The sequence below is a fragment of the Oreochromis niloticus genome, linkage group LG16 (genome assembly GCF_001858045.2).
Source record: "Oreochromis niloticus isolate F11D_XX linkage group LG16, O_niloticus_UMD_NMBU, whole genome shotgun sequence".
Classification (NCBI taxonomy): domain Eukaryota; kingdom Metazoa; phylum Chordata; class Actinopteri; order Cichliformes; family Cichlidae; genus Oreochromis; species Oreochromis niloticus.
In genome coordinates this window covers 16,463,717-16,477,048 of record NC_031987.2, presented here as the reverse complement: position 1 = coordinate 16,477,048, position 13,332 = coordinate 16,463,717, and the positions used below count along the sequence as shown (strand labels likewise).

Sequence of the window (13,332 nt, the reverse complement as noted above, 5' to 3'; positions counted from 1 at the left end):
TAACAAAAAAAGAAAGACGCTTATGTCAAACACCTGTGTAGCCGGTGAAAGAGAGCATCAAAGAGTGGCATCGGGCCTTGATCCTCGTGGCCCCGTCTGTGTCACCTCTGCCGACGAATGAAAACCATATGTATCCACGCAAGCGAGAGTAATTAGATCAGCCCTGTGATGTGTGGCTAATTATAGGCAAGAACAAACGGGTCAGTGCAGAACAGTCGGCAGAGGACAGAGGAGAGAAACAGAGCTGACGAGGGCGGAGGAGAATATTGCATAGGTGAAAACTCTCCACAATAAATGATCGTCGTATCGACAGGCCGTGTTAGATGGCACTAATTCAACACATGGGATGTGTCATGGTGAGCAGTACCTGACTCTGTGAATTGAGAATCCAATCGCATCATTTCAAGGAGGTGCTCCAAAATCTTCTCCGGCGTCCCAGACATTACGTTGTATCTGCAGGAAAACAGAATAAAACACACCCTTCACTAATCAAGAAACACTGGCTCTTAATGCTTGATGACACAGCTATGGCCCTCGACTGTTCCTTCAACGTGTGTCTGTGATTGCTTCATTTGATAACAATCCTATTTACAATCAGTGTTCTTGGCCAGCTGAAGATGAAGGGGAGTCTGGGCTAAGTGCCACGAGAAAAGCCGAGGGGAGAAAAGAAAAATGAGGGGGCATCTTCTACGTGAAGGAGAATCAACACAATCCAGCCTCGGTTGTTTTCATTACTTGATAACAGCGTGGCAAGAGGGAGCTACACAAGCAACGCCGTGTCTTCCCCACTCATGGGGGAGAACACAGTCTTGACACTCTTACGTTTGAGGAGTGGAGTTGATTAGAGGGCGACCCTGAACAAGTAATTGTGACTTGCCAGGTCTTCTTTTCCCCCTAGGAGCAAGGCCATCATAACCATTAATATGTCTCTCTAGCAACTGTGCTGCAGTGACAGATGCCTCTATTAAGATAATGCTTGTTGGCTGCAGCTCACAGGATTGCTGTGTGTGTGCTGCCTGCATGTTATCTGCTGGTCACACTGACTGTTAGCGTCCAGCATTTTTCCTATTGTTCACAAATGTAATCACAAACTCAAAAGTGACCATGAAAGTATCACTCCTGCAGAAACCTGGGACAGCCGTGTGATTGGACAAAATATATTTTTTAAAAGTTCATACTTACTACTTCAAAGAAAAAGGATGGCTGAAACAATTTTAAATATTTTTAAGTATCAACTTTTCTTTGCTGTTAAATAAAAGCAGCAACTTAATTTATATTGTAACGTGAAGAAAGTTAAGGATACAAGTTTAACAGACAAGTGCCAGAAAGTGCAGCTCTGCATTACACATGCATTAGTGGTGGGCACATTTACTTGTAATGGGAAGAAGAGGATCCCTGGACAGATGTTCGACTGCTGCTGAGGCTCTTCTCTAACACCAGAACGTCCTGACCGTGCTCCTTCAATCGCACAGTGTTGGCTTCCACATCCTTCATACAAACAAACACAAACACAGTAATGCATTTACTATGCAGACCACTGACCTATGAAAATGTTGTTTCAGTTTATAAAGTCATGTGACCTGATCGACCCAGGTCACCTGCCACAGGTCACATTTAAACAGTGTTAAACAGTAGAAATGTGTTTGCCAGTACATAAGCAGCTACCTGAAAATTTTTATACATATTTGGATATTTTACTATAAATATATGCTTTTTAATTAATTTTTTTTCTTATTATTATTCTTACTATCCATTCCCTATTTTATTTATTTCATATACAGAACCATCATTGCACTATTTTGACCCATGCAATAAGCATGCATAACTATCTATAATAACAGATACTGTATTTCTGGCTAAATTTCAGTACAATTTTTTTTAATTGGTTGTGTATAAGCATTTTTAATAGCATGTTTAATACATTTAATGTGGTCCAAAGAAGCAAATGCAGCCTAAATATGATATTCTGCAAATCAATCATACATGTTTAACCACTTTAATAAAAATTGTTATAAAAACATGTGATGTCACTCAGTTTTCCAACACTACTACAGCATTATCAGATGGTTGGAAAATCAGTCACTACATGTGTAATTTCAACACATTTAGATCTGCTGGACCATCACTACGTAGTTAATCTAAAAAAAAATCTCCTATATTCTATTTCAAGCAGGAAATCTATGACGGTGTCAGAGCTCCCAGATGTTAGCTTCCACAACGCAAGTTTACATCCACACCTAATTAACCTCAAATCAGTAAAAGAGGTCATTATCAACATATTTCATATTTAGTGGGATGATTGAGCTAGTGGGTGCAAGGGACTGGAATACAATCACAAAAGATGCATTAAATAACTTTTATGGATGCATTACTACATTTTTGCCAACAGAGGGTGTTGGTGCTTTTTCATTGTTAATAAGACGGCTTTAAACAGACACTAACCCTCAAAATCCTGTTAAAGTCCTCCTTGTCGACTCTAAGGAAATGACAGTTGTCCTCTCGCAGGACAATGGAGGCGGCACGGGGGGCGTCGTTGACAAGAGCCAGCTTCCCAAAGTCGTCTCCTTCATGAAGAGTGCAAACAACACCCTGTCCAGGACAGCATACTGATCAGTTACTGGGTGACGAATCAACGTCCCGGTCAGAGCAGTATAATCAGTTTGATGTCTCTAGAAGTCACATGATTTCATGGGGAAAAATACCTACTTTTCCATAGATGACAACATTGACTGAGCCCTTTAAAATGATGTACCAGGATGTGCCCTCCTCGCCCTGATTGAACACTAAGGGAGAGAAGATTTGATTTCATATAGGCTGTCCTTGTTGAATTAATACTGATTGTGTGCTGAGCAAATTCAATCATTAATCAGCATTAACAATCCATCTATTACACATTACTCATTTTATCAGATTACTTACATACTGTTCCTGCCTTTGCATGGGACTCAAAGATCAGCACACCAGCCAGCTCTCTCTTTACCTGCACAAGCAGATCAGGAGGATCAACATTAACAGAAAGCAGCCAAAATAACAGTAAAGGCATGCTGTATGTGTGCAAAGCTTAATATTCCTGCTAGTCAATGCAGCACAGGTGTTTAAAAGATTCCTTTAAAACTGAATGTGAGTGAAACGCACAGCAGTCCTCACATCACATATCTTGTTTTTTGGTTAGACTGAATCCGAGCAGCAAGACAAATGGATGATTTTAGTTGTAGAATAATCCCCCCCGAAGCTATGCGCTACATATTCGTTGCCTTGCTTATCCGGCGTGTATGTCAAAGTGTTCTTGGACAGGATCAGTGAGTAAGTGTTTAATAGATAAAGCAAGTTTTCATGTTTGCATAATTTTTCTTCACAAAAGGTCTAATGAGCCAAATATGATGTTTTTCACCAGGAGAAAGACGTAATTTCAATCTGTGTATTAAGAGAAGGAATAATATGGTCACATAATGCAGGTAAACTGTACTCACAGTGGTGGAGAGGTGTGACAAGGCCTTAATATGAAGCAACTCCTCATAAATGATCTCCAAATCATCTGCTGTCCTTTCAGATGGACTAAAAGACAGAAGATGAAAGAAGTCATGAAACAATCACCCTTTTTATTCCTTTACTGATTTCTGCTTCAGATTCTTACGGTTTCCTCAGGATCATCCTCAGATGGGCATCAGGCCCGATCTGCGAGAGAAGCAGCAAGGTATCCTGTAGCTCCTCTTGGCTCTCCCTTCTTTCGTCTTCAGTGGGGAAACTGGCATCCTCCTGTTCATCGTCCAGAAAGCGGTAAAAAAGGTACTTGTCCTGGAAGCTCAGCTCCTGGTCCACTGCATCACAGAAACACAGCACAGACAGCGGGCATTCAATTTAAAATCACTGGATCGCACGCTGCACATGTGCAGACAAACATCACGGAGAGCCTCACCGTGGTTGAGAACACCTTCTTCCAGCAGCACCTGCCACATGCCTACAGCCTGAACGCGAGAGTGGACGCATGAGCTCTGCTGCAATTGCCAGTCAACCAGTTCTGTCCCCACACAACACCGCCTAGGAAAGACAGATGCCTATATGAGCTCCTGCAAGCCTGTACGAAAGATCACTTTGATTTTCTGTTTGTTCTGTGTTTTATGAACTGATTTCCTTTTTCATGATTTTGTGCTCTTATATTTTATTCTCTTGAAGTGCAAACAGGGCTTTGCTATAAAAGAGCTTTTATATTCAGCTGCTGTCTACAGCTTGTACTGAAAGATGTGGTAAATAAAATTGAATATTATGTGAATACATTTAATGTCTTCATAACAAGCCAAATTATGAAGATTTATTAAAATAAATATAACTGATGATTGACAACAAACTATAAATGCAAAACTAGGACGTGGTGAACCTTTACATTTACACATCAGGCAAACACAGTGCAACATTATCATTTCTTTGAATCCACTAATGATATTTACTCACCTTTTAGCTTTGAAGAGATATATCTGGTTCTTTTAATGTTTAATGCTCCTCTATTTTCACCGGATAAATCTACCTGGCTGCCATTTACTCTGAAGCAGTAGAAGCAAAAAGTGTGTTTACTGCCCTTTTTGTACCTGTCAGTCCAAAATAAGCTCCAGAACATGTGGTGGAGCCTATCCTAGCTGTTACTGAGGGGAGAGGCAGGTTGGCAGTCTATCATGGGGCTAACACAGAGAGAAAAACAACTATTCACACTCACTCTCCCACCTATGGGCTATTTAGTATCACCAAAATAACTGTGGGACTGTGGGAGGAAGCTCGAGTACCCGGCGAGAACCCATGGCCACCCACTGGCTGGGTTTTCATCTGTGCCCCTCTGGTTACAATGCAGATTAGAGTTTCGAGATTCTACCATAAAGTGTTTTCACACCTGCACAACAACCCTGATCTTTTCTGGACATTACCTGGTGAAGCTCCTCAGTCCAATAGCTGTCAGCTCTACTCAGGCACAACACCATACTAAACCATCTGACATTGGCCAAAGTTCATCCCACACATCCCAGTTTTTGATGTTGGATACTCTTATAAATCCTTAATGTTCTTCAACTGCTTTTGTTGCTTTTACAGAGTGATAAAAATAGAAAAAAAAATAATAAATACACTTTGCTTGAGTGTTTCCATTAAAAAGAAAAGGGTGCCAAATGAAGCTTATGCATAAGTTCAATAAGGGGTCTCACATCTTTCTGTTCCCAGGTGTTGCCAGCTAAATCTAAGCTTCACATCACTTCCACTTTCCCATGTTGTCAAGCTGTTTGTGACATCACTGGTCTAGTCCAATCATCTTTCTCCCGGCCTTCTTCAGGCTAATTCACACTGCGTACTTTAAATCAACCCAGTTCCTCCACATCACGCCTCTCATCACTCAGGCTCCGTTCTTCATGTCCACCACCACCATCTAGACTGCGGGGGGTCCTGCTCTATTCCCTATCACCGCTGGGCTTGTGTTGAAGTCTAACCACCAAATACCTCTATCTAAATTTTCTGCATCAATAAATCATGTTCATTTCTGTCTAACGATCTCTCTTTATTGAACTAACCTGTACGTCTTCAAATGGTACTTCCTGTCTCTGATCATGTGAGGCGCCCTGCAGAGGATGGCGTTCCGGAGAATCTGCCCTGCACGGAGGATCTTCTCGGAGGGGACCTGCCCGGTAGAATTTCAGTTAAATCTCAGCACACTGTGGAGTCTGACTGAGTGCAGTGATTGTGTTTACTACCTGAGAAAAGCATTTAGGGTGGGGTTTGGCTGGACTTTCAATGAATGACTTCTGCAAAATAAAGTGAAACATAAAAATTAAAAAAAATGAGAGGAGGTGAAATAAAATGTCTCATGCATGACACTAAAACTCAGGATCTACTGATGGCATCACTGAGGGTTCGCCGAAGAACAAAAAAGTCCAGTAATTTGCAATAAAAGACATCAGGGAAGAAACAATGTGTCAGAGAGACAAGTCCAGTCTGATGTTTTTCCTCTCACTGTGGGGTCATAGGATGTCATCCTCGCTGCTACTGCATGACTCACATCTGACATTATGATTTTATTGCATTCAAATTTGATTTTTATTTCTTTCCATACTGTTCCGTTAGCAGAGTCTTGACTGATGCATTTAGTTGCTTTAATGGGACACAGATACTGTGAATTACAATATGGGAGTGCTTTTTTGTTGTTGTTGTTGTTTTTGATTTTTCCAGCTGAGGATGGCCATGGGGTGGGCTGCAGGACTTTGACATTTAAAATGCATTCTGAATGCTTCAGAGAGCAGTGCAAGTCATGCATTTATGTGAAAGCTTTAAAGCCTCATCATTTATTTACAAGACATTAGACCACTCAGTTGCCAAAGAAACTGGGCTTATTTATATATGTTAAAGTAAATTAATTCTGTCTTTGTTGGTTACATAACAAGAATGCACACTTTCAGTTTCTCTTTTTATGTAAGAGGACGATTGTGATGTGGCTAAACTCCATAAGTGAACAACGCACGTAGATCCATAAATCTGCTGTAGTGCAGCGTTATCAACTCAGTGGTCAGGAAATGACAGCAGGAGAGGGGACAGGAACTGTTCTGGATGGAGACGAGAAATCCAGTCACTGTGTTTATATTTAGACCAACTTTAAACAAACTTCACATTCCACACTTATTTCTGTGCCCTACTGAGGAGGTGAGCAACAGTACAGGATGCTCTTGCGGCCTCATAAAATGAAAAGGTTTCATACTAAATAGAGACAGAGGAATTACCTTATTCAGAGGTTTGGAGAGAACAAACGAGTTGTTGCTTATGTTCTCTTTGTCAGGCAGTCCTGGTGGGAAAAAAAACAGAGGATGCATGTTAAAATAGTCATGAAGGATCTGTAAAGATCCTGTAAAGCTGGAGAGAAAAAAAGACTTTATAATCACTGAGATGTCTGCTAAAGTTATAATTAAAACACACACACAAGAAGCTTTACAGGGGAATCGAATTTACTATAACAAAAATCAATTAAACCTTGAAAACACTTTTTAAGCAAAACAACAAAAAAAAGTTAAAAATACTGGACATGTTCTGTTAGGATTATTTAATTAAAAATTGTATCCTGAATATCCAATGGTGTCTGTGAAGGTTCTCAGGTGGAGGTGACTGAGGTGAAACGTCTTCAAGCAACTTAAAGAAGTCCAGACGCTTTTCTTTCCAAGCTCCTTAGAATATTCAATGGTCATTTTTTTATGCTGAATAATTAGGTTCCTCCATAGACTCTGTAGAATAACTGTCAGTGGTTTGAATGTCAAACCATGTTGGCCTGCATTACTTTACTTTCTTTATACTATTTCTTTTTGTTGGACCACCCTGACTTCAGAAGTGCCTTAATTCTTCATGGCATACATTCAACAAGGTGCTGATTTTGGCTCATATTGACACGATAGCGTCACACAGTTGCTGCAGATTTCTCGGCTGCACATCTTTGATGTGACTCTCCCCAGGCCGTTCAAGTGCAGTGAACTCAAGAAACCAGTTTGAGCTTCGACACATGACGTGTTACCCAGCTGGAGGCAGCCATAAGAAGACTGGTACTCTGTGGTCATTAAAGGATGGAGATGGTCAGCATCAACCTCATGTGGCTTGTGCCAAATTCAGATCTTACTTTTCAGATGTAGCCACAGAAATCGAGACTCTGCAGAGTAGAAAGCACTTTTTTTAGTCTTGGTGACACTGTGCAAACTGGAGCTTCAGTTTTCTGTTCTCAGCTGACAGGAGTGGCACCATTGTGGTCTTCTGCCGCCGCAGCCCATCTGCTTCTGTGTTCAATGTGTTACACATTCAGAGTTTGCTCTTCTGCAAACCTTGGTTGTAACAAATGGTTTATTGAGTTACTCTTGCCTTTAAATCAGCTTGAAGCAGTCTGGTCATGTTTCTCTGACTTTGCTTCAACAAGAGGTCTTCTACTGACCATTATCTGTAAATCAATAGTGTAGGTTGTGTAGTTTCTGCCACTTCTGAAATACTCCAACCAGCCTGTCTAGAACCAACAACCAAACCATGTTCAAAGACGTCTTGAAAATATCTACATGCCTAAATTTGTTTAAATATTTTTCTACATTTTTTCTGCTCTACAGCCATCGTGTAAATAAATGTCAAAAATGAAAATAAAAATAAAAATAAGAGTAAGCTCACTTTTCGTACAGGATGGAAAAATGTTTACATCCTAACGTTTTGTGAACAAACTCCATACAAAGTTGCTTTTACAGTTGGCATCATGGTTTCTGTTTAATATTAATCCTTAAAAAAATAAATTTCCCCAAAGTTCTCCTCACCACAAGTGCAAAAAAGAGTGAAAGACACTGAAAGCACAAACATCTTATATAACCTACTGTATACGTGGTTCAGCCCGGAGGATTTCTGCATTTTATTGAAAGCTTCAGCAGCAGAGAGGGTCATTGCATTTCATACTAACATTAAAGACACGTACCATCCTTGCACAGCTTGAGTATGAATTATATTTTTCATGTTATGTGTTTGTATAGAATTTGTCCATGTTTACAGAAGTTAACACATCTGCCCATCATTTGGTTTGCAAAGCTGTCATGCCATTGCATTTACTCATCCAGGAATGTAGAGTAAAGTGAAAGTTAAACCAAGTATTGGTCATTTGCCAGGAAAGAAAAATGCTGTTTCTGAGCTGAAATCTTTTCGATTGTAGTGGCCAAACAAATGCATGCTTAGGTGGAGTGCATGACTGGAGTGAAGGAAACAATGCTGACCTGTTAATAACAAAGAGATTTAAAAGCACACTGTAAGAAAACAGTTTAAAACATGTTTAATTCATTTGATTTGCTGTGACAGTAACAAAGCGGCTGAGCCTCTGCACAGGAGAGTGCTTCAGCCTTGAGCCGCCGGTGCTTGTGTGACTTATGTCTTTCTGCATCCGTGCATTGAGTTCAGGCTGTAAAACCCCTCAGTACTCAACTCTATGCTGCAAAAATACTCAAACCCCAGCTCTTATATTGCTGCAGCAAAGCATGCAGAAACCAAAAAGCCACATCCACTTTTAAAAGCTACAGTAGTTAATCAAATCCTAGCTTTAGGGACTGTAAGTTTGAGGCTGGGAGTTCTTTACAGGAAAATCTTTAAAAAGCATTTTCTTTAAAATACGTCCATCATCATTAAAAATACATAACAACAGACAGTGACCCCAGTGTTGGTAAACCAGCAGACTGTGGATTTATGGACTGCTGTTCATCATTTTTATGATACGTGACTTTGAAGCAAGTTAAGTGCTCTGTTTGAGCAGAGCAAAGTCGATATCGAGTTAGGTTGCAACAGAAAAGCAGAAATGATAGTATCAGCCTCGACACAATGCCAGAGGAAGGTTCCAACAGTAATGGAGTTAGTCAGAAAGAAATACAATAATAGATCCTTTTTATTCGTAGGAGCAGAAAAATTGGTTGTTTGTAAAAACATTTATAAAGTCAGAGAAGCCATTTACTGTAAAATGAAGAATTTCTTCTTCATCTTGATAAACTCTGAAGACAATCAACATACTAACACTGAAGTAAACTGAATCAACTTGAGGACGGCATGACAGCCGAGCAATTAGGAAGCACATCAGCAGTGAGTACTTTTTTCCTGCCTGTACTCTTGCTCCATTTCATTTAGCGAAACGGAGCTGCCCTTTCTCTAAATTTCCTGTCTCTCTACACCGTCTGCCACAAAAATGTTTTATCATTTTATCAAAGCTAAGCTGCTAATAATAACTGACAAAGTTAGGAATGAAATATATAGTTGTTAGGTCCAAACGAGGTCACTTACTGTCCGCGTTACAACCGCTTTCCATGACACCATAGGGTGGGGCGAGTAGTCCAGCCATACAGTGATGATATTTCTATAAAAATAAAAGCACATACCAGTTACACTTATACATAAAATAATGTTTAATGTAAAATAAATTGCACAAAAATATAACCAGGTTACAGACATGCTAACAGGAATCAATACAGTGTATCTATGCCCATTTTTACTGCATTTTTTTACTAGTGAAGCTTTGCATGATTTGAAGCTAAAAATCATTCTTATTTATCTGATACTGGGCTTTGAGTTCGTCCCTGCATCCACTGTCTGAAAGAATCAGTTTTAGCTCACTTCTTTCCTCTATTTAAGTCAACTTTCTTTATTAACAATTGGCTTTTCTTCTGCTTATCCAATTCAGGATCACAGTTAGGACGGAGCCTATCCCAGTTGTCACAGGGCAAAACGCAAGGACAGGTTGTTAGTCTATGATAGGGTTAATGCAGACAGAAAAAAAACCATTCACTCTGTGCATGTTCTTGGACGGTGGAAAGACGTCAGAGTACCTGAAGAGAGCCCACACAGATACACGGAGAACCCACAAACTTTACACAGAAAGGCTCCCACTGGTTTGTGGATTTGAACCCAGCTGTGAGGTGATGCTGCTAATGGTGGTGCCCAAAGCGATGCAATGACACTATAGGCAATTTGATTGATAAATAGCTAAAACTGAACCGTATCACTTTTCACTGCAGCAGCTTATGTATCAAAAGGAATCAAATAAATGCATACAGGTGCAGTCAATCCATCATTATTACACCAAAACTGAAATTAAAATATACTCTCGATGGCCTTTATTTAGCTGCTTCTGACTCGTCAAGGTGGCTGATGATCTATGGCAGCAAAAAGATCACAATAACTGGAAAAATACTTAAATGTGTCTCAGGAATCACTCTAGGACTCAAAAATCTATACTTCTTAAATGTCTTTGTTTCCACGTTCTTTATCTCCCTCTTTTCCAGCATTTCCCGTCTCTGCCTCTCATTAATGTGTCGTCTAACAAAGGCAGCACAAGAGGAATAGAAATCACCCCCACTGTCATCACTTGTCTCTAGGCTGTGTGGATAAAAAAAAGTCAATTTCGGGTGTCTGATGATATTTCATTCTTATTAGTCCTATCTTAGTCCTAACATGCAAATGTAAAAACGGTTCAGTGCATATTTATTAGAAATAGGGGAAAACACCACACAAATACCTCCTGTATGTTGCATATTTCTTTTTGCCAGCAAGTACATGTCCATTAATGCTGTTCCAACTGCAGAGAGCCACAGAACAAGCACAGCAAGACAATACAAGTGTACTTCCCTCGTACCATAATTGTGTCCTGAGGCAGCACAGATATTACATAATGAACATCATACTGCACCCATGCACTTACAAATGCAATGTTTATGACACCGGAGCACTAATAGGACACTCCAACAGTAACCAGCGAGACAGTTTTTTTCAAATTCAGGAATAAAAAACACTAAAAAGACTGGTCACCTGCCCATAGAATACCACCTTCCCCATTTAATTCCAAATTATTTATGTGGTTTTTAAACTAACACTGTTTTCCTAGCAGCATATTACTGCACAAATTGTGTTCAGCCAGCTTTGGAAGTAAAGTATAGTTAGATGGTACGGACAACTAGCTTTTAATAATGTACACTTAGGTATGCCTGTTCAGCTCCTCATTAATCCAAATCAGCCAGTCACACAGCAGCAGCTCAATGCATTTAGGCATGTAGACATGGTCAAGGTGACCGGCTAAAGTACGATCGGAGCATTTCAATGGGGAAGAAAGGGGATTTAAGGAACTTTGCACATGCCGTGATTGTTGGTGCAAGACGGACTGAAATTCCAGAAACTGCTGATCTGCTGGGATTTTCCCACACAACCACCTCTAGACTTTACAGATAATAGTCTAAAAAGAGAAAAGATCCAGTGAGCAACAGTTCTGCTTTGAACTCATAGGAAGGCAGCAGTAATTCAAATAACCATTTTTAACATGCAAGGTATGCAGAAGAGCATCTCTGACAGTACAGCAGAAGACCACACCAGGTCCATACACAGTGTATACCTTCTGATGGCTCCTTGCACCAGGTTAATGTGCCACAAAATTCACATTAACTCAGGCTTTATTTTTGAATATGACAATGATTTCACTGTATGCGAATCACCTCCATAGTCAGCGGAGCTTCAATAGAGCACCTTTGGGATGTGGTGGATTCTCATCATGAACATGCAGCTGAAAAATCTGCATATCTGAAGATCTCTGAGGAATGTTTCTTTGCTGTGCCACAAAAAATTAAAGCATTTCTGAAGACAAAATTGGGTTGAAACTGGTATTAAAAAGGTACAACTAATAAAGCACTGAGTGAGTGTGCATTTGTTATCGTATTTTAAACTTTGTCACTCTATATTTAGAAGAGAAGAAGCTTAAATAACGAGATCTGCATACATAAATATCGGCTGAAACATCAGATAATCTGCTAGGATTGCAAACTAATGCAATATCATAATTTAAAATATATTTGGATGCCCATTTTAGTTTTTCCTAGAGAACACCATTTTCCTAAAGTTCTTGACAATTTTTTTGTGGAACATCTTATATATTTTATAGCTGATTTTCTTATTTCTTACACACACAATCCAGCTCCCAGAGTCACTCACTATAATCCATGTTTATATGTCACTCCAATACAGCAAAATTATATTTTCTTAATAGGAATTTGCTAAGTAGATTGGCAACTCAAGATTAATATGGGGTGAAAGACGAACAAAAACTGATTATGTGCTGCAGCCACTGCGTACTAGGTCAATAAAAAGCTGATTGAGGACCACTTAGTGCCAGACCAATTCTCCCTACCATCCTATCTTCTGGTCAGTGGAGACTGAATGAAGGCAAGAACTCTAGAGCCCTTTGTTCCCCTGATGGCAGCGTACTCAGAGGTCATGCTTTAAACTCAATTCTGCACTCTGAAGTCAGTTAATCACTTAAGCAACCCCTCAGTGGCACATAACCTTTTCCCTCAAGCCTTTTAGATATACCTCAGTGGCCTCAGGTTGTAACTTGACTTGTTGCTCACCAAGATACTGAAAGATATAAGGTCTCCAAGCTCCGATTTTGATAATGTGCCTGCTGTGAACATGCGAAACAAGATATTTCATTTTTAATTAATCAGTACAAAAGCAGTAATTCAGTCAGAGTCCAGCAATTCTATCAATCTCAGCTGACAATTAAAGGATTTAGGATTAGGGAGGAGCACTTAAACTGAGGCACGCATGAACAAATGAACTCAATCCCTCTGAGCCAATAAAGCCCTGCTCCCTGAGGGACTGAATGCAGCAGGCGGGATGGGAGCGTTGTTTTCGAGGGGGATTAGGACCGCTGTCAGGTGTGTAAAAAGCAATCAGTTTCTATTTTATTCGTAATGACGTCTCTGACTCTTGTGACACACAACACAATATTTTCTGTAGGGAATTGTTTTAATACCAGCTCACTGTAACCTCAGGACTGTC

The 13,332-nt window shown here is 39.9% G+C and overlaps 1 protein-coding gene across 5 annotated transcripts in view; it reads right to left on the bottom strand.

Annotated features, from left to right (window-relative positions):
- Positions 1-13,332, bottom strand: part of rapgef4a (Rap guanine nucleotide exchange factor 4a) — a 38,724-nt gene that overhangs the window by 10,004 nt on the left and 15,388 nt on the right. For 4 of the 5 annotated variants that reach the window (XM_013272605.3, XM_013272608.3, XM_013272609.3 and 1 more), the window contains 12 exons: positions 9,793-9,865; positions 6,747-6,808; positions 5,727-5,777; positions 5,547-5,653; positions 3,917-4,038; positions 3,635-3,818; positions 3,471-3,555; positions 2,920-2,980; positions 2,707-2,783; positions 2,443-2,589; positions 1,373-1,488; positions 368-453 (listed from right to left, as the gene is read on the bottom strand). In XM_013272605.3, coding sequence (XP_013128059.1) covers positions 368-453; positions 1,373-1,488; positions 2,443-2,589; positions 2,707-2,783; positions 2,920-2,980; positions 3,471-3,555; positions 3,635-3,818; positions 3,917-4,038; positions 5,547-5,653; positions 5,727-5,777; positions 6,747-6,808; positions 9,793-9,865 — 1,171 coding nt within the window. The remainder of the gene's footprint in view (positions 1-367; positions 454-1,372; positions 1,489-2,442; positions 2,590-2,706; positions 2,784-2,919; positions 2,981-3,470; positions 3,556-3,634; positions 3,819-3,916; positions 4,039-5,546; positions 5,654-5,726; positions 5,778-6,746; positions 6,809-9,792; positions 9,866-13,332) is intronic. The other variant, XM_013272607.3, reaches the window with a different exon arrangement.